Source organism: Dromaius novaehollandiae, chromosome 17 (assembly GCF_036370855.1).
Source record: "Dromaius novaehollandiae isolate bDroNov1 chromosome 17, bDroNov1.hap1, whole genome shotgun sequence".
In the NCBI taxonomy this organism is placed as follows: Eukaryota; Metazoa; Chordata; class Aves; order Casuariiformes; family Dromaiidae; genus Dromaius; species Dromaius novaehollandiae.
Window position 1 is genome coordinate 8,921,117 of NC_088114.1, and position 20,613 is coordinate 8,941,729.

The 20,613-nt window shown below is 46.4% G+C and overlaps 1 protein-coding gene across 23 annotated transcripts in view; it reads left to right on the top strand.

Annotated features, from left to right (window-relative positions):
* The window catches only part of FBRSL1 (fibrosin like 1), a 553,713-nt gene that overhangs the window by 241,465 nt on the left and 291,635 nt on the right, over positions 1 to 20,613 (top strand). For 16 of the 23 annotated variants that reach the window (XM_064522069.1, XM_064522089.1, XM_064522082.1 and 13 more), the window contains 2 exons: positions 7,324 to 7,425; positions 19,045 to 19,080. The exons of 2 other annotated variants lie outside the window; for them this stretch is intronic. In XM_064522069.1, the coding sequence (XP_064378139.1) occupies positions 7,324 to 7,425; positions 19,045 to 19,080 (138 nt within the window). The remainder of the gene's footprint in view (positions 1 to 7,323; positions 7,426 to 19,044; positions 19,081 to 20,613) is intronic. 5 more of the 23 variants (XM_064522083.1, XM_064522088.1, XM_064522093.1 and 2 more) reach the window with 2 other exon arrangements.

A 20,613-nucleotide genomic window follows, 5' to 3' on the forward strand; every position in this document is an offset into this window, starting at 1 on the left:
GTGTAGTTAGAGCATCCAACTTCTGGCCGAGAGTTACAGCAGTAGTGTTAGACACTGTCTTTTTGCTCATGGTTTTATGAATCTCCCTTGTCCAGCCCTGGTTTTGCTGTCATCCGTATCCGTCGGCTTTGCAGGCAGCAGAAGTCACCTCGGTCACCAAGTGTCTTTTCGCGCCTACAGGCACCAGCCAGAGGTGCCCCAAAAGTTGATCTGGTTACTCAGCTGTCCTCACCGAGGCAGCGCAGAGCGTCCGGACTTCTCCATCTCGCAGCTGCTTATGTCCCGCCTGGGCGGCGGCGCCCGATGAGCTGCCGCTCGCGGTGGCCGGTTTCGCGAGGCGCCCCGCGGCGTTAGCAGCACCGGCCTCGCCCGCCGTAGCCCCGGCAGCCCCGCGCCGGCACGGTTTGGCACTGCCGTGCATCGCACACGGATCTTCCCAGCTGTCTGCCGCCATCTGCCAGGCGCGGCTGGGGGGCGCGGAGAGCAGCGTGCGCGCAGGCCTCGCGGCAGCTGTGCGCTGGAGCCACCCTGCCCGCTTAAGCGCCGGCTCTTCTGCGAAATAAGCCTGAGCGCTGGCGTCGCGGACGGCCCCGCGATGCTGGGCACGGGCAGCGGTGTGGGCTCCGCTCCGGGGCCGCCGCCAGCCTCGAAGCCGCGCGAAGCTCTGTGCCCGTCTGAGCACGGCGGCGAGCTGCCGAGATGGCGGCCCTCGCGGAGGGGGCGTCTCGGGGCCCCGCTCCTCCGGGCGCCCTCCCAGGAGCAGCGAGACCAGCCAGGCCGGGGCGTGTTTTTAGGAAGGGACTGTGCCCTCCTGGCTGGCAGCAGGCGTTAAGATGCAAAGCTAGGTTATTAGCGAGTAGCTAGCGTTGCCCCGGTAGCTGAGAAACAAACGTTAGCTTTGGAGTATTTTGATTTTCCAGGAATATTACTTTTTTACAGGAAGTTGTTGCTGCCTTCCACCAGCAGCTAAGCCAGGGTTAGAAACCAGTAGCCTGGATACCAGTCAAATGCTAAAACTGCGCTTCTAAAAATCACTCAGTTTCCTGAAGGAACGTAAAAAACAAAACAAAAGAAATTCTTCCATGTCAGAAGACTTCTGTTGTTCTCCTCTTCATCGCAGGAAGAAAAAATTGATGTGTCGTCTTTAAAATGAGTTCTGGCTAAGGTGGCTGATCACGACAGCCACAGCAGCACCACCCAATTAGAAAAACTAGTCTAATCTAACTTGATGTTACTGTCATTTTTTTTAAATGAGTCCTGCTTCAATCATAAAATCCTCGGACCATAACATTGCTTTCTGTGCCATATGTCCTTATTTAGAGGGAAAAAATGATTGCACCCTTAATTCAAAGGGAACGTTTCCCTCTGAGCCAGAACTCAATAAAATGTATCAAAAAAATTGTGGAAAAGGGCAAGCAAAGAAAATCAAATTGCAGCGTGTGAAACGATTTAAGGAGGGACCTGGGGAATACATAATCTCCAAACTGCCAAGTTAGAGCAAGTATAAAATATACAAACAAGCCTGATATTTTTCCCAGTTGATCTCATTATGAGGTATGCTTGGGATAGATAAATTTTGTTAGAATGCATTAAGGCTGGATTTTCAAGGAAACAAGTCAGAAGTAATGTGTTTAGCTGATTCCACCTTGTTTTGATACATGGGTCTTTTCAGGTTTAAAGTAGTACATTTTTAAAGCCAAATGGTTTGTTTTGTTTCAAGCATTAAAACCAGAGGCAGCTCAGTGACTTTTTATTTTTTTCCTTCTGGAAAACAGACGTTTATAATTTCAGCGTGGTCTTTAATCATTGGGGTAGAGCTCTGTGCAGTATATGTCACTGCCACTTATTGTTGCCTGCTTAAAATACACTGAACTAGCCTTGAGTGCAATCCCTTAACAGACTGTTTCAACCACAAATAGTACTTTTTCCAAGTCTCCAATATATTTTAATTAAATTGTCCATTTATATTTATTAAGGCAGTTTACTGTCTCCTATTGCAAAAAGCTACTACTGCTGATAGCCTACCAAGAGAAACACTAGCTTATCTGGGAGCTGGTGATAAAATGCAGGCATATGCTACCAAAAAAGTCTTCCCAAAATATAATTTAAGCATCATTTTTTTCTTTGTTGGGAAGAGAACAGGCTTTACATTTAGCTCCTATAAGTTTTTGGAATAGTTGCTCTTAGCAATCCTCATAGTAGTCAGTGTGTGATAGTAGGAAAGGTTATCCACAAAAAAGAAAATTACTCTTTAAAGGGGCCCTATTGCAGCAGTCAAGGGGTGCTTTGGCAGGGCGGGTGGTGAAGTCATCCCACGCGGGCTAGATGCGAAGGGGCAGTCGGCGGCCTCGCTTCGAACAGATAAGGTGGGCTTATCCCTGCCGCCGCTGACCGAGAGCCTGGACCTCGGCGTTGCGTCTTGGATGCCTCTCAGCCGTACCTACTTATCTGCCGGGGCTTGTGCCAAAATAGATTTGCCATTAAGTCAGTAAAACGTTAAATCTGAAGGCTGTGTTTGGTCTGGCCTTTCTCTCAACACATGCGAAGGCAGATCTTCCAGAGCTTTGGAAAGAATTAGGCTTTTCCTTGGAGTTAGCGTGTTCCCGGGCGGATGCAGTTTGCCCCAGCGCTGCGCGGGGCTGGGCCCGTCGGGGCACCGGCTGCTTTTCGGGGGACGGCTCCGGCTCACCGAGCAGGAGGTGGCTGCCGGTCCCTGCCGCCAGCAGGGCGAGAGGACTCGTGGTTTAATAGCCCCGTCGGAGCCCCCAGAAGAGGCATCCCGGAGATGAATATTTTAATTACGCGTCTCCCTGGAGGGAGCTGCTTTCTGCAACCGCCAGGAATAGGCGGCCGATAATTCCCCCCCGTGCGTGTTGGCAGGACCCGTTTTGCCAGGAGCAGGCGCGACCCGCGGGAGCGGCAGGAGGGCTCGCGCCCGGCTGCTGCGGCTTTAAGGGGGAGGCAAAGCTGTGACGGAAGGAAAATAAAACTCCCGCAGCCTGTTGTAGCAGCTGTAGCTTCAGATCGCGTGGAAAATGAAGGCAGATGATTCAATTTGGCCTGTGCCCCGAGTACATTTCCAAATGCTTCTGTGTGTGCGCAAGATAATGAACAAATATATTGAGATGGCACAAGATCAGCGGGAGCGTGCCGCCGTGCTCCCCGCAGGAGCGCGCTCGCTCCGCCGGGTTAATGGGGGTGAGGGGCGGCGGGCCCAGCACCTTTCACAACAACTTAAGGAAAGGATTTGTCTCCTTTTGCCCCAGGCTCCCCGTGGCACTCCGGCGCGCAGCTCTTGATAAATCGAAGTGTATTTATTAATAACGAGCAGGGGTGGTGTGCCCGCGGTTCGGAAATAGGCGCGCCAAGTGAAAACGTGCTCTCCTCCGGCAGCGGAAGGCTGGCGTGAATGGCGAGCGGCTGATCTATTACGATTAAAAAGCTGGCCTTGAGAGCCAGTGCAGGGATCATCAAAAAATAAAAATAAAAAGCCCTTTAGGAGAGGCAGGCCCCCACCCTGCCCCTGGATACACCCCCTGCCCTGTAAGGGAGAGCAGGGAGGGGTGCCATGGGGGACAGAGAGGCAGCAGCAGTTCGGGTGGCAGAGCGGGACGTCAGCGCGAGCGGGAGGTGTTACCCGAACGGGTTGTGATGTTTGCTCACGCTGCAGGACGCCCAGCGGCGCATGGGTCCCGGCCCCGGCTGCGAGCGTGGCTTCGGGGTGAAACATGCTCCGGTGGAGCAAAACTCTGGCACCTATTTGAATGTTTTGCTCGGTAGATACCGACGTGAGCATCCTGCTCATCTAGGATTTGGACGAGGACAGAATTTGGCCTTCAGAAGAGAGAAATTATCAAATAATTTCAGTCTTCCTCTTGTGCCTTATTAATTCGTTCTGATTTAGCCATCCTGCAGTGATGTATGTAGTCAACCTACATTTACTAAATAAGCCATAAGCTAAGTGCTTCTGAATGGACCAAGGCAACGAACGGGAGAGGGGATTCTCCCTACGTGGTGCTCGTTAGCAATTTCAAAGCATTTCTATAACAGCAGCAGGGCAGCTTTATCCAGGTGGAAATGCAGCTTTGCTCAGACTGCTCCTCCCTCTCTGCTGTACCTTTAGATCCATCCTTCGGCTTCTGTACTGGAAGTACTTAATAATGGTGGCTGATGTTAACATCTGCATAAGCCACTGGCAACATGTCGAAGAGGGCACAGCGTCGTTCGCGTAGGTGTTGCTGGAGCTGCTCGCCGGGTCCCTGGGCCGTGGGACATGGACGTGGCGGTGCCGGGAGCCAAGCAAGTGACCACCTTTCCCGGGCGCAGGGAGCACGTGGCTTTATAGCGAAGCCCAGTCGGGTAATATGGTCAGGAGGAATTTCTGCAAGTCGAGCAAAAACACCCAGAGAAAATTACTAGAAATCACGCAGGGAAGCCACAAGCAACTTTACAAAACAAGCTTTTGACCGGTTCGCTAATACCCTGGGCTGCAGAGAGTGCCCATGAAACCAATGCATCCATTTAGCAAAACAACTTGTCCTCCTAGTTGGGTCCTGCCTGTGGCTCATTAGGGTAATTACTGATGAATTAAGGCAGCTTGGCTCAGCGCTCTGGCTGCGGGTGTGCGGGCTCCCCTGCTGGCAGGCAGCAGGTGTAAATGAACAAGATCTGTCAAAAAGGCTGATGACCCTCTTAATTCACAGCAGCAAACTGGGGACAGAGGTAGTGCAGCAAGTTTAATAATTGATATTTACTTGGAAAGGTTAATGGCAGCAGTGATGCTTCTAATTTGCTTGCCCGTGCAAGACCTTGTCAGGTCAAATTGTCTCAATTTGTTACCGTGTGTAGGTGTAGTTTCCCGTTAATGAAATTTGGAGAAGAGAAACAGGTGGCGTTGGGAGTATACTGTAACTCAAGAAAAAGAGCAAAAGGTTGGGATCCGCTCACAGATTGGGTGAGTCTGCTAACTTTAAACAGCTGCCAGTTCAGTCCTTGTGGATAATTCTGGTGAGCGTGTGAGCTTGGGAAGGTTAAAGGATTTGGAACGGCGTCATTTATTTTTCCTTTAATTCGCTTCTGTCTGAGAGTTGTTTAGGTCGAAAGCATAATAGTTTTGAGAAGCTTTGGTCCGGTGCTTGGTGGAAGCAAGAGTTATGGATCAGAAATCTGAAAGGTAGAGTTCAGCAGGTATTTATGTGCTGTATTTGGGGAAGTTGTAATTCTGTCCCATAATGATTAAATAGTTCCATCTTCAGTGAAAACCAAAGACGATGCTAACAGTAGCTACTATATCTGGGCACTTTAAAATTAGCAAGCTGGACTGCCTTGCATCCAGGAGTTTCCAAAGAACTGGCTAACGACTCTGCACCAGCAAAGTTAATTTTCAAGTGAGTATAGGAAGATCCTGATGGCTGAAGAAAGCTGGTGCGCCAGTATTTTAGAAAGTCTATAACTGAGTAATGCAGTTTAACCTATGGGTTTGGCATGAATCCTATGCAAGGGCTGAAAGCAGAATTGGTTAATAAAGACCTAAAGGAGGATAAAATAAATGATTGCCACTGATGTTAGGTATTTGAAAAGAGATCTTTTCAAAATGGTTTATTGATATGTAGGTTTAAAAACTAAGTAGTGGTCACGGGATTGGTGTAATACAGTTAGATTTCTGTGCTTGATGTTGTTGGCCTTTTTATTAAGGAAACGGAACAATGCAGGTTCAACGTGATGCATTGCAAGTGGATTAAAACCTGCCTTAATAACAAGTGCTGCTGTCGCAAATGCAGACTCGTCGCGGGTTGGGGGTGTTTCGAGCGGATCCCGGCAGGGATTGCCTCTCGTCGTTGTGTTGTTGTAACCTTTTGCTGTGGGAGCGAAGATGAAAAATCGCTCTTGATAAAAGTTTGCAGGTGGCCAGTATATTGGACAAGTGGTTTACAACGAGTGAGAGAGGCCACCGACGCTGAGAGCAGTCCTTGTGTGAAAAGATGGCCACAAGCAAGTTTATAATTCTAGTGCTTCAGCCTGGCTGAGTCTGAAAGTCTTTTCTTTAGGGAAAAAAATTACATTGAGGAGGTGTAAGGGGGCAGAAAGAGATGCAGAGTAAGGACTTCAAGGATAAACGTATTATCGCTTGAACACAAGCATAATGCTTCCTCTGTGCTTTAACATACGTGCCTGTGCAAGGCTGCGTGTGCCGGGCTAGACTGGGTTCCCCGAAAGCCGTCCCTCGTGGCGCCGAGCGGCAGGGCTGTCCGAACGCGCTGGGGTCATGTTCGAGCACCATGAGCGAAACCTTCCCACTCCCGAGCCGGAGACTCTGCCTTGAAATAGGACAGCAAGAAACAAGGGGATTTTACTGCCATTAAAAGTACCAATTTGTACAAGCCGACATTTTAAATAGTGTAATTTAAATGGAACCAAACTGATATGAATAGAACCTATTAATAAATTAAACACTTCTTTCCACCCAATATTTCACAAGGGAATTAACAGAATAATTTGTTAGTAAATGAGCCCAGGAATGAAGCTGTGAATGACATATCTATCCCGTTCTCCTCCTCCTCCTCCCCCTGCAACACTCTTTGCAGATGTGAGCTGAAAGTTGCTGTGATTTCCAGCAGCGTCACCTCAGACTTAGTGTCCTGTGTGCCGGTACGAGCCAACCTTCAAGCAGAGGAATAAGGGTGATTTAATGGTTAGGGAACCAGTCTCGGCTGTAAAAGTTAGTCATCATGCTCTGCCTCAAATTTGGTGCATTATGCAGCTCATAAGCAAGCTTTTAGGCCTACGTCCCCCGTTGTGTGTTGGCACCTGGCCGTTGTGCAGTGCCGGACTTGGCACCAAGGCACGTCTCCAAACACCAACTTCGAATAAACTCATGCTGGAGCAAGGAGCAGCGAGCACCTGCGTTAGGGTTTCAGGGCTGCCCGGGGCTCTCTGAGCCCGGAGCGGTGCCCCGGCTGCCCCCGCGCAGCACCCGCAGCCTGCCCGGAGCTTTGGGGCTTCGGCCGCGGCGGGGGCGTTTGTGCCGAGCGCTATCGGTAGTGAAGGGTGAAGAGGACTTCCCTCATCACATCAGGCCGTGGGCCTTGGGCGCAGCCTTACTGCCACCTGACATGCTAAGGCCACCCGTTCGCTTGCGTGTTAAGGACAGGGAGCGCGGAGGCGTGTGGCCGAGCACATCTTCAGCGCGCTGGCAAGCGTCCTCTCCACAGCGCCGTGCGCGCAGGAGTAAAACATTCAACGAACTGCCGTCAGTGACCTCGGGAACAGGTAGCAGAGCAGTGCTTGAAAACCCACTTTTTCCCCCCCTTCTTCTCCCTCTAGATGAAGGTCCCCACAAGCCGAAGTGGCAGAAATAGCGAGGAGGACAGCATCAGGGAGGCCACGAGCTCGCAGCGGAGCAGCTCCAGGGACCGGCTCAGTGATGTAAGTACCACTCAGGAGAAAGCACCGCTTCGTCGCGGCAATTCCCGCTGCTGACATGGCTTTTCATAAATCTTGCTGAACAAATGTTGGCATCCAGAGGTCACTGTGTAATAACTTTTTTTTTTTTATGTCATGATTGAGTGTTATGGCATAAGTGGTTGAGCTGCCTTGCAAACACTATAATCATGGTGCAAATAGTATGATAAGCAAGAGATCAGAGATGGGAAAACAAAATGGAATTGTTATTCCTCAGGGAGAAATGGCTTGATGTTTGGGTTTGGGTTTTTTTTGAAAGAAGTTTTGTTAAAAAGCTTTTTACAGTATTTTTGGTTTTAGCTACTGCACATAATTACATACTTTGGGTGCAAAGTCAGTTCATCTAATTTTATGCTTCCTGCCTCCAAGATACCAAAGGTTTTTGGGGGGAGAGCTGTCTTTCTCTCAGGAAATGCGATAGTATGTTGAGTGAAATGTTATGATAAAACAAAAGCAAACGGTGCCTTAGTGTGTAAACACACAAATGGGCTTTTGAGTCACCAAGAAATCAATGGCAGTGCTGGGATAATTTTATATGAAGGCTTTTTGTGTTAGCAATTAGCATTTCGCCTTCATTAAAACATGATTTTTTACTAATTAGGACCTTTCCCGTTAGGAGAGATTTAAATGAAGAACAATAATCAAACGCTGGCACGAGCATGTCTGAAATATTAAATTTGCCATTTCAGTGGTAAGCCACTGAAATCCCAGAGCGAGTGGTTTTCATGTTGAGTTCTATTAATGTAAAATATGCTTCATAACTAAAACCTGTCACAGAAAACGGCTCACACCAGCTAAATTCAATTGGACAGTTAATTTAGCTTTAAAATTGAAAACACTACCTCCGCTTCAGGATGCAAAAGGAAGAGGGGGGGAAAGCCTTTGATAAGTGTAATGTATTTGCTATTAAGGCTTTCAGAGCCCATTCTACAAGAGGAGAAGGGAGAAGAAGGGGGAAAAATGGCTCCCACAAATGTGTTTAAAAGCTGAAAGTATTTATTAAAAATGTCAGCAGAAAAGTGCTTTTGGCAGATTAAAGCGGGATTCAGCTTGACAGCTCTGACAGGGAAATGTGACTGGGGAAAATTCTCTCTACATGTTTTGAGTGCGAATGGAGCGCTGTAAACAGCCGACGCAGTGGGAGGAGGAGAAGAATAGCATGTCCTGAGATGTGCTTCCAGGACCAGGGACCTGTGCTCGGCCGCCGGGGTGGGAGGGGGGGGTCCCTTTTGGACAAATCACCTTTCTGCGCAGGGTGTCCGTGACTGTGCTGGTAGACAACAGTGGTCTCCACTGTTTGTGTGTGTATTTATGAGGTTCTCCTTTCCCTCCCCTTGGCCATTTGCGACAGGTATGTGATGGGGGCAACCAGTAGCATTGCTGCACCGTGCCGTGGGGGCTGGGAGAGGAATAACGTATTCAGACTTAACGATTAGCTTAGGTCAAAGCACTAAGTGGTCTTGGAGACTTTTCTCATTAAGCCAATGCACTTAAAGTTTTTTCTCTTCCTTTCCCTTTGCCCACAAGTCACAGGCTGAGCCTGTAGGAAAGGAGCTGGAGTGCCTAATGCCCTCAAAACCTTCAAAGCGAGTTACTCAGCCCCTGCATTCAGTGGGGAGTAGGCACTCTTCTCGGTCAATGGGGACATGGAGGCGGTGCCTGAAGGCCAGGGCACGCTGGGGAGCTCTGCTGAAGTTGCTCTAATGACCTGGCGACCCGTTGCAAATGAGAATTTTTCAAATTAGTAATTAAACAGTTTGAAAAGTAAGGCTCATGAATCATGGAACGCACTTCGTTCATTATTTGACGAGTGCAATTTAGCTTTAATTACGTATAACGCTTCTTCACGTACTAGTAAATGTTCTGTAGTCTATTTAGTGACTGTCAGAACGTCTTGGAAAGTCCCCTTGGTGCAATCAGCTGGTTTTCCCAATTTTCGTGCAAAGAAATAGGGCTCCAGACTTTGTGTAGTGAGGCAGCAGGGGAGGGGGGAAAACGGCGGCACGCTGCTGCGTGTCGAGTCGTGCAAGATTTTGCTGCCCAGCCTGTGACTCGTCCTTGGGTTGCTCTGTGGCTCTGTTTCCTCGCGGGCTGTTTTAATAGATGGTGTGCGAGTGAACTGACTCAACCCCTTACGTGTGGCGCTCTGAGGATTTAAAAACCCATTGGGCAGAAAGGATGTAAAGGGACGACAGAGAGGGTTTTTCCTTGTGGCTGGTGATTACAAGTTGAGGTCTGACTGCACGAGTGTCCCGGGGTGGCCGCTCTTCCTTGCGGACAGCTGGGCCGCCTCTGGAGTCACCTGGGCTCCTTTGTGCTCTTCCCCGAGTCTCTTTCCTGCTGCTTCTCAGTGCATTTGGCCTTCACGACTGTTTTTCAGGCCGCCTTTCCCTCCCATCGCTGTCCCCGTTGACCTGGGACAACAACGGAGTGAATGAGGCGGTAGAGGTGGGTTTGGCTGCTCCGTGGTACACAGCAGGCGTGCGGGGAAATACGTGTACCAAAGCGCCGGCTGTAACATTCAGCATTGCTGCCTAAGGAGCGGCAGCGTCCTCCCTCCGGCTCCGTTGTAGGCCTCCTTTGAGAAGGTGCTGCTATGAACAGCTTAGCTCCTCTGGGTGATTTGTTTCTTGAGGTGACTCACTCAATGCGATGCCAATAAGTTGTTCTTTATTTACATTAATGCATGTCATTAGTCTCTAATGGAGCATGAAGGCAAGAGGTGGCCTGGTCTGTCATGAAATAATTGCACTCTAAAGAAAACGGAAGCAAATGATTGATTGTGCCTTGCACACACATGCACACAAGTATGCGTGTAGCCGTCAGCCCATCCACAACAAAATACGGTGCGTTTTGCTTCGGTCTTTGACATGATGGAAGTTCTGCGGGGAAGGAGCGTCGCAGGGAAACAGCGGTCGCCTGTATCGTATAGTACCTCTCTCCAGACATTGCACTGAGGGCCATTTATTATGGGTCATTGGGAAAAAAATGCTTATTACGATCTAGTGAAATCATCTCTGGCTGCAGAAGTTTGATTTGTTGAGGCTGGTCTCGTCCTTCAGCTGATGGACCTTACGAGCAGAAAGCCGAAGAAGTTTTAACACAGGTTTGCACAAGGGATTGTGTGCTGAGGGCAAAAGGAGACGGGAATTTGCCACTTGTCAGCGTTCAGCGTTGATGCAAAATTCCCTTAAAATCCATTATAAAGCTAAAGTTCCCATTACACATGTACTCTCAGGGTCCTCTGCAACCAACACCGAGTCAGCAGCCTTTTTCCAAAACAGGATTTTCCCGTGCTGTCTCTTGTAGTGAGGTAATTGGAAGTTACCAGAGAACTAAGAGGCAGATAAGCCGTTTTGCTATTTTGTTGTGTTGACCCAAGTAAAAGTGGAAGATTTGGGCATTTTGTTTTGTTTTTTCCCGTGTTCCATAATTGTCCTAATCTTTTCTGATGTCCTGAACAGTCCAAAAAATCCACACGGAGCCTTGTATAATGGCTTTAAAAAAAGGGTTTTATCTTTTTCTTGACCCATCAGCTTAAGAACTGCCTGCTTTTTAATGGATTTTCTCCCTCACTAAATTGAATGGATCGTCCCTCATTATCATTTAAATAGAACCCTCACTCCCTGTGAACATGGAAAATTTGAATGTGGTAGTAGAGCTATGATAATTTGAAATATTCGGAGGGTGGGGGCGAGGAGGGGGAGCAGGCGGCAGAGTGCAGAATTGCTGAATGTAATTGTCATGGATTCTCAATTTTGTTGCCACAAGATGGGAAAATAGACTAATAATTGTCTTCCAACCCTAGTAGAATAGTTGCCCTAGTTAGCTGAAGCTAACACTCTAATTGTCATGGGGGCACAGAGATGAATGAGGATGTATGCAGGGCACAGCCAGGGCTAAATTGAGTGATATACTAAGGCAAAGAGCAAATTGGCAATTATTGGCCCAGCTGAAAAGGTTGGCAGGTGTGCTGCTTTCTCACGAGCCCTTAGGGGGAAATTGGAAATATAAAATATCGACCATAAATACTCACTGATTAGGAAATATGTTGCAAGAGGTGCTGGCCACTTAAGAGTCAAAACTCTCCTTTCCAAGGAATTGACTTCAGCTGTGTGAAAAACCAGCAAGTGCTGCTACTAAGTTGTTCAGCGCTTTTTCCTCTCATCTCCCATCCCCCAGGCTATCTCTTCTAATTTTCCATCATCCTATTCCTGTTTGTTTGTTTTTCTTTAAACGTAATAAACAGAAAGCAGCCTTTTAGGAAATGCAGAGATTCTGCCGTCTCTAAATGTTCTTTGATAAGTGTTTAGCATATTGTATAGACTAGATATAAAATTCTCTCTCTGGTAGATGAATACAAAATAACTCCTGTGATTTCTAATTCAAACAGTTCACTGTGTTCTGCTCTTCTTTGTGTGCCGTCGCAGGTCACTGTCTCCTCCTTCCCTCCTATTTTCTGTGCCATGCTTTCCCTCCTGGGGCAAGGGGACGGAAGCAGTGGCTGGATACAAGGCTGCAGGTCCATGATGTGTGCCCAAGGCTGAAGTCCCTTTCCAGGAGCATGATCAAATGAGCCTTTGAAGTGAGAACAGGACCGCAGTTGCGCCACTGCTCCTTATTTATCCACTTCACAATCTTTGGCACAGGCGGGACGCCTGATCTCTGCTCTGGGTTGGGTGACAGCGGGACAGAATAGCTTGGCATGTTTAAGGTCAGGAAAACCTCGGTGCAGTAGCAGGTGGTGTTACTGAGTAAGGGTGGTGCGTTGAAGGAGTTTTTGGAAAGCCTGTGATAGCTGTGCACAGAGCGTAAACACTGAGGGCACACGCTGTCCTTTGTTTGCCAGGTAAAACACACTCAGATCTGATCCCGGTTAGACTTGTGGATGCTGCTGTGATAGCAGCAGTGTTTTTGCAGATAGCCAGGAGAATTGTGAATCAGCTCTGAGGTACGCTGCCAGCACTGTGGTGGGGTCAGAGCGCTGGGGAGCGGAGGGCAGAGCATGGGTCAAGAGCGGACTCCATCAGCAAGGCTGCATGAAGCCTCTGGGCAGGATGGTGGAAGGCTTTACCCATTTAGCCAGTATTTAGCAGAGCTCTGTTTTGGGAAAACTTCATAGCAGCTGAAAAAAACCAACTGTCTACATGCATACGTTTTCTGTCCCCTCTGAGTATGTCAGGTAAGAGTGCAGAATGTACGAGTGCGCACACACATTAAGGTCTCTTTGCTAATGAATGTGTGGATGGCTGGTTTAGGGATTACAAAGCTGCTCAAGCCGGTCCCTGGATGTGAACACAAGGAGTCAAGAGAAAAGAGTTAAATAAGAGCAGTCTAGAACTTAGTGGAATAAAGATAGCAACAGGATAGTTTTAAGACTCCCTGTCAAACCATGAGTCTTGGGAAACTGGTTTGAATAACAACACATGCATAAGGGCTGCAAAACTTTGCAAGTAGCATTGATCTGGACAGTTTGCTCTGTACATCTGTCTTTGGGTCCCGCCAAATGCTTGCATGAAAACCACTGCAACAGAAATTATGAGAAAAGTTGCCATGACTTGCATGAAGCTTTGGGTAGCGGAGCATAGCTAGCAAGAAGGAAGAGTGTGAGGGAGGCTTTGGGAAGCTGGTCCAAAGAGCGATGGTTTGAATGGGAGCAGCACTTGTGCACATGCTGCGAATTTCAGGAATTTGGAGTCTTTTCACACGGTTACCTGACTTATTGTATGTGAAAGATGGTTTGTTGACTGCTAGCCAGCAACTGTTTCCTCCTGCTCTCCATGGCTGTCAACTCTAGGAATCTAAATGTCCTCTTGGTTGGAAGCTGTTTCAGTTTCTTTAGCTTATCAGGCCACTTACAGATGTTTAGAACTTGCATAGTTTTATAGCTTACTGAACTGTTTTTTAAAAATCTGTTTGGCAGTATCTCCTAGCATAACTCCCTTTGTTTAGCCACCATAATAGAATAAGTGAACTGAAGAAGGAACATCAGTCAAGTTCTGCATGACATCCAAAATCTTTCACCATGCATTGTGGTTATCTTGTCAGGTCCTGGTTTCTAATCTAAGTGAACATCAGATGCACTGTGTGACCTTTCGCGAGTCAGTTGAGCTCATTGTATTAAGCAGACAGGGGTGTGACTACAGAAGTTAACTGTATTAAGATTCTCCTTGTTAAGGCCTGGGGTGTCTTTCTCCCATCTGTCCTTTCTCCCTCCTTCCCACTACCGCTCTCATCTAAAGACAGAAAAGTTTTGTAAACATGTTCTTGGAAAAGGAAATACTAGATTTTCTAGTAATCAAAACTAACCCAGTATTCTGTTGTCGAATGTTCTATAAATGACCAGATAGTCTGGTAGACATACTTGCTTCCTTGTATCTCAATCCAGGCTGAGTACAAATTGGAGTAATTGAGACATACTGGAAGACAGATACAGCTGAGGTGAGTTTTCTTCCTGAAGAGTGTAGTAAAACATAATTAAAAAATAGTTCTCTCCATATCATTGATTAATTCCACTGAGTGCCAACCATGCCACATCAGGCTTGCTATATTGGGCCATATGGTCAGTTTAGGCCTGTGATCTAGCAAGGGAAGAATAGGCACTAAATGAGCGTTGGGAAATGGATTTCAGTTCCCTCCTCTGCTGTGGTCTCCTTGGGTGACCCTGGGCACGTCTAAGTCTTTGTCTGCCTCTGTTTCCATGCTGTAAAGTGGAGATGGAAATAATAGTGCTGGGAGGTTCTTTTTTGGAGCAGTAGCTGTTTGCCCAAAACAGCTATTTCAACAACTGAAGGTTGTGCAGCTGTTTGGTATATTTTTGGTTTTAGCCAACGAAAGTAGTACATTTCAGAAGAGTTGAAATGAACTCTTGACATTTCTGAAATATCTCAGTTTGGGGCTTTTAACAAAAGAGGAAGGGAGGGGAGGGGATGTGAAAAATGAGCTGATTTTGTAGCCGTACTGCCACCAAATTGCTTTATGATTAGGGCATACCTCAAGGATGTAAGAGTTAAAACCTTGAAAGAGAGGATTTGACTCGAGGTGTCCTGTTACCCAGATTATTCATAGATTTTAAAGCCCTTCTGGGTCTGTCTTTCTATTTCAAAAAATTGCCCAGTGGCTTTAAGAAACTGAGCGGATGGTGCCTTGGTTTCTTTTGCTCTGTGAGAATGCAGTGGAAGGCCACGCTTTTATTTATACAAGGGAAATAACTCTTCCCGTCAATTTAATAGATGATCTTGGAAAACCTGGTGAAGGTTATTGGCAAGATTTTTGTCATGATTTTCTTTTCTAAATGGCAATCATGGTGTTTATAAGGAATAAAGTAAGAAATCTTTTAAATAAAATAGCAGTGTAGCTTAAGATCTCAAGGACGTTGGGAGGGGGATAGTAGAGTTTTTCAACAACAAGATCTTGTCTTTGCTGCCAGAAAGGTGTATTCTTTTTTACATCCAGCATAATTAACACGAGAGCCATCCCAGGATAGAAATAATTCACTCTGTGACATAACTGAAATGTCTTGTCTGTGCTCCCTGGTTTTGTTTTTAACCTTGGGCTTAAAAGGAACGAAAAACCTTTAGCTGTAAAAGAGCACATCATCTGCAAAATATTATAACCCATTTATCTTTACGCACAAATGCCATCTAGCACTGTAGTTCCACTTCTGCGTCGTTAAATGCACAGACCGCACTGGTTTTGCCCCTATCTGGTAACGGTCTCCCCGAGAAACGCGGGGTGTTGCTGACAGTGCCGAGAGGCCGGGGAGGCGTGAAAGCTGGTGCCCGAGCGGGCAGGGAGGGCCTGGCACTCGCTGCAGCCGCCTCGCTGGAGGCTCGCGGGCCGTTTCCACTGGCCGCCTGCCCTGTGCAGCTTCAGGGTTGCGTGGGCATTTCTTGCTCCACATCATCTTTCTCCAGCAGCGCTGAGTTGTGCAGGCCTGAGGGGTTTGGCAAGGCGTGATAAGGCAGCGGTGCGCGTTCGTCTGGGGACAGCGGAGCAGGTAGGGTCGCGGTCGTCTGGTTTGGAGTTGCATGTTTGGCCGTGTCTTTCCTACCTGCCATGCTTCCTTCAGTCTGATCTGCGGAGGCCAAACCGAACCTGCCTTGGTGCCTGGGTTAAAGCCTCGTTCCGTAAGAGCTGCTTTGGGTCGTAGTCTCAGGTGGACCAGAGCTACAAGGGGGGTGCCGTGCCGGTCAGGCGGCCCTGCGTCAGCGTGCTGCTGCTGGGTGCCACCATACCCTGCCGTCGAGATGCCTCCAGAGGAGAAAGGTGACCGAAATAGGAATGGCAAGTAAACTATTTTGAGACTAAGACTTTCACAATAGCTCTCTGCATCAGCACTCCTGTCCCTTAGGTAAGAGAGTCTGCGAAAGTCCTTCCAGCTGGAGATTTGCCCTTATAAGTGCTCTTGCTAGAGAAGCAGTCATTCATAGTCAGAGGAGGTTTCTTCTAGCTTGGGTAGGTGCCAAGCTAAACTTCCACTAAGATTTCTTATATTGCAGCCCCTATTGATTACTTTCCTTACTATTTGATCTTGATATAAAGACATATAGATTGAGCTATGTTTATATCAACCCGAAAATATTTTCTCTTCAGGAACATCCATCACAGTTGCACACAAACTGTTCTGCTTTGATGCTCGCAGCAGATACTTGCTGCAGCTTTCAAAGTTTCTACGCGTGGCAGTTTGGTGTGGATTCTCCTAAAGAGCCCACAGTGTTCCCAGCTAACGTAGAAAGCTGTAGAGGTTTGTGTTAGATGCACAAAAAAAGTATGCAGATAGCTGTGGAGAGCATAGGGCATTGCTCTGCATGAATCTGAATGTCGTAAAAGATTTTAAGAGTTGAATCCAAAGTATTCACCAGTTACTAACTTCATACATGCAATAAAAATGCAGAGGGGAAAAAGATTGTTTTCCCCCTGCTTTGCTAGAAATTTAGTGTTAGAATTGTAAGGGAGAGAGAAGTTCTGAGGTATGAAAAATGCCAGAGTAAATTGCCATTTAATTTTAATTATTTCTGATGTAACACTATTCAGCAGTTGTTTTCATTCTTTTCTACTCAGTGGTTTTAAGTCAGTGGTCTACAGACCCCTGGGGCTCTTGGACAGATTAGGACCCCTGAAAGTTATCCAAGAAAAGTGTGTCTGCTGTTAGCATGTTTGAATTTGTTGTCCAAGGGCCTGCTTCATTCCTGGAAAATATTTTGGGGGTCCACAAGTCTCAAAATGGAAAATAATGGCATTAAAGTGAAAACTCTGGGAGGTCATTTCCCCCAGGGAGGAACTTTTAATGAAACCTCCTGGTTTTGTTTTTGGTCGTTATTTCCAATTTTTTAGACTTTGTCAGTCTGTGTGTTAGAACTGAACAGACTGGGAGGAGGAAGAGGAAATGCTGCCCTTTCTCCCTCCCTCCCTCCCACTTCTCAGCGCAGATAATTTACCCTGTCCTCATTTCTCTGTGTACTTTAGGTGAACTGCCTGATCAAGCTATCAAAAGTGTCAGACAATTGCGTATATAGATAACAGCTGTTCAACATACTTGAGTAGATAGCAGGATATTGTTAATCTTTTTTCTATACAACGTGATGAATTCTGTGGAGTTTGGGGTTTTTTAGCACTTAAGTGGAGGCAGGGATTTATCTTAATATCTCAAAGAGATAAGAGCTACTGCCCTTCACTCCATCAGTACCTAACTTTATTTCTAGGTGGTTTACATTAAAAAGATTCATAAATAACTCTGTAGCTTTCTGTAGTGTTTGGAGGCAGAGGCCAAATCAACGTGTAATATTCAAGAGGCTGAAGGTTAAGCACTGTAAGCGATTTAATTTGTTATTACTGCGGCAGACTTCCCTGTGAAAGCTTTCCTTTCCCTGCTGAACAGAGATCTCCTGAGCTTCTGTGGGACAGCAGTGTGGGAGTTGCGTGCAGTGCCATGGGGTGGGAACTGGCATCTGGTCACACATTAGCTGCAGACCGATGTGTCTCGGTTTTCCTTCCTTCTGGTACGGTGTGCCAGGCAGCGAGGGTTGATGGTCAGGCTGCTGGGGGGCCCTCCGTCCTCCAGGGGCATGCCTGCCCAGTTGTAGGACGTTGCTGTTGTCTCTTCCTCATTTTGGAAACTTCTCCACGGGTAGTTGACTGGCAAATTGCTTCTTTGGTGTTTAGGGCAATTACAAGGCAGCAGCACAGGGTGTGCATGGGATGAGGAACAAAAGAGTTGTCTTTCCTTGAGTGCAAGCATTTGGAAAGGTTTCTGAACGTATCTAGGTATTTTCTGGTCAGTAGGTTTGAAAATTGGTGGTGCAGAGGAACTGTGGTTCCCCTGCTGATGCATCTTACTGGTGGGAAATCACAAGTGGTTGCAGTAGCCTGCAATCGGTTTGCATCAATCACTTTGGGGGAGCTGTGTTGTTGTAGTGATTTAGTAACTTGATAAATAACTTTTGGCATTGCTGCAAAAAGACGAACAATCCTCAAGATCAGCCTGGAACAATTTGGCATTTTTGTTCAGGCTTTGGTGCCCATTAGAACACCAGTCTTGGAAACAGGGTAGAGAAGACTCCCAAGTCTTGTTCAATAAAATCACGTAGTGAGGGCATCATGATTATAAATCACACTTGGAAATTGGCCTGCAGAATACTTGCTGGATCGCGTGGTGCTGCTCCCTCCTTGTCATATGTTGCCACTGTTCTAGGCTGTTTCTCATTTCCAAAAAGAAGGCGTATAACAGCAGCTGGAATTAGAGGTAGAACTCATTTAGCTGCTTCTGAGAGCGCCAAAACTGGCAGCTCAACAGTACTGGGTTTTAAAGACGGGAAAAAGATCCAAGTCACTGGGGATAATATAATGAAAGGGAAAAGAATCAAATGATTTGGCAGCACGTGAAGTAGATAAGGATGTGCTAGAGAGAGAAAGGAGCAGGAGGAGATGGAACGAAGAGCAAAAGTAAACAGTGTAATTTAACTTATTCAGAAGGGACAGACTACTTATTAAAGCTCTGAGAGATGATAAATTAGTGCTTTGCTGCTATTGTTGTTTTGGATAGAGCTGTCATAGAGAAATGCTGCAGCGATGAAGGCTGGAGGTTCATGAATGCGTAGAGGGGAATGGAAAGTGGGATATATGGCTATGTGATTGCAAGTTGGAGTCCATGAGGCAAAAAATGTCCAGGCCTGATTGAGGAAAGCATCGTTATACACGTGTTATATTCCTTGGAAGCTGCAGTTACGTACTGAAGAGGGACGGTTTAAAATGCATACTTAAATGCATTCTTGAGTCTCTGTTTCTGCGAAGATGTATCCCACATTGAAAGCTTTTACCATAGTTGGAAGGTGCTGCTGAAGCCCTGCTGTAGTTGATGAAACCCTGTCTGAAACCGCCCTGGAGCCATCACCTGGAAATGCTCTTCTGCTGTTACTCCTGTGGCAGCATGCAGAATGTCAGAAAATAATTTGAGGAGCTGTGATTGTGAAGTTTTCCCCAGAGGAGTATTGGGCTGGGGGAGGGAAGCTCAAAATGATTCTTATCTTACATTACAGAGAATCTCTTGCATTACTTACTGTGGCATATTGTTTCCTCCCACAGAGTTCTGCTCAATCGCTTTCAGGAAGAGGCTACTCCGTAAGTCATTTTACAGCTAATTCTTTCACTTCTGTTGATGTTGATTGCAGAGGTTTACACTACCTATTGCATATCCACTGGCATGAAAGAAATGCAGAACATAAAGAAAAAAATAGGCTTAGAGTACAGGACTGTCTTGTACCTGGCCAGGGACAACACTGACATGACAGAGCCTTAGGCAATCTGTTTGGGGGCTTCTTGAATTTGATTTTACCTTTTTAGGGAGGGGGTTTTGGTGGTGTTTTTTGGGAGCGGCTTTCAGCTAGTAGATGGTCCTCTCCTGGGGATTAAAGGACATGAGTGGGGAGAGTTTTCAAAATCGGTGGGAGATGCCTCCTTCCACCTCACCCGCCCCCATACATAGTTTTTTATTTGTGTGTTACATAAAATGATGAAAGACAAAATTATTGCATTTTAGAAAGAATTGTGACCCTTTACCAGTCTCAACAAAAAGTCAATATCCTCTTGTTTGTGAACTCTGAGCTATAAGACATTGTTGCAGGAAAAAACACTCATTTTCAGAGGAGGGTGATGTTGCTGGTCTTGTCTCTTCCTAACGAGTATCCTAGGTATAAGTAGTGTTGTAGGGCTGGTGTTACAGGGCCGGGACACATTTGCATGTGTATGCAATGTAACAGTGATGTTTAATTGACCATTTCTATTTACATGTGCCTTACTCATATGTACAGTGACATTTCTTCATATAGAGCTTGTATGATTATTTGTATATTTGGGTACCTTTGTGCCGCTCAGCTGTCTGAAAAGGCAGGCACGTAGATGATACTGTACAGATCAGTGTAAGAAGTAAGAGAGGGTGTGAGTGGCTTAGTAGCGTCAACATGAAAACTCCTGGAATCGCATTACATCTAACTCTCATAACAAATGTACGGGGCATAGATGTCTGTGATGATACCCTGTCTGTTCAGCCAGTGAGTCACGTATTCCCTAATTACTAGTGTAAAGGTTGTAGGTGAACCTGTGTGCTTATCTTGTATGCAAATCTGAATGAGACTGTCTAACCCATTTAACAATTCCTGCCTGTGCTTATTGACAATAATCACTGTTACTGCAAGCTCTACCATGATAAAGTTTTGTCTTCTAGGTGAATGATCAAAAAATATGTTTCTTACTAAGAGCTGTAACTGCTCACTTCTAATAGTAGATTAGAACAAGGGTGTATTTTTATATACTACGTGAAGTTATTGTGGAGATCCAGTAAATGTTTTTTTCTGCAATAATTTTAAGAATGATTTTCTTTCAATAATTTGTGTTGTATGTTTGGAGTTGTGTGATGGAAGCTGTGAGCTCCTTCCCAGTGCTGTTTGCCTACAGCAAGAGAAGAAATTGTTTGGCAGGTTACAGTTTATGTCTGATTTCATAGCGGCACTGTCACACGATGCTATCATACATATTGTTATCAGAAATTCATAATGCAACACTGAGTGCATTTGAATCACAAAGCCATTGCAAAATAACATATTACTTGAAAAGTTTTAAAGTTTTATGAAATGATGTCACAAAATTTCAGACAAT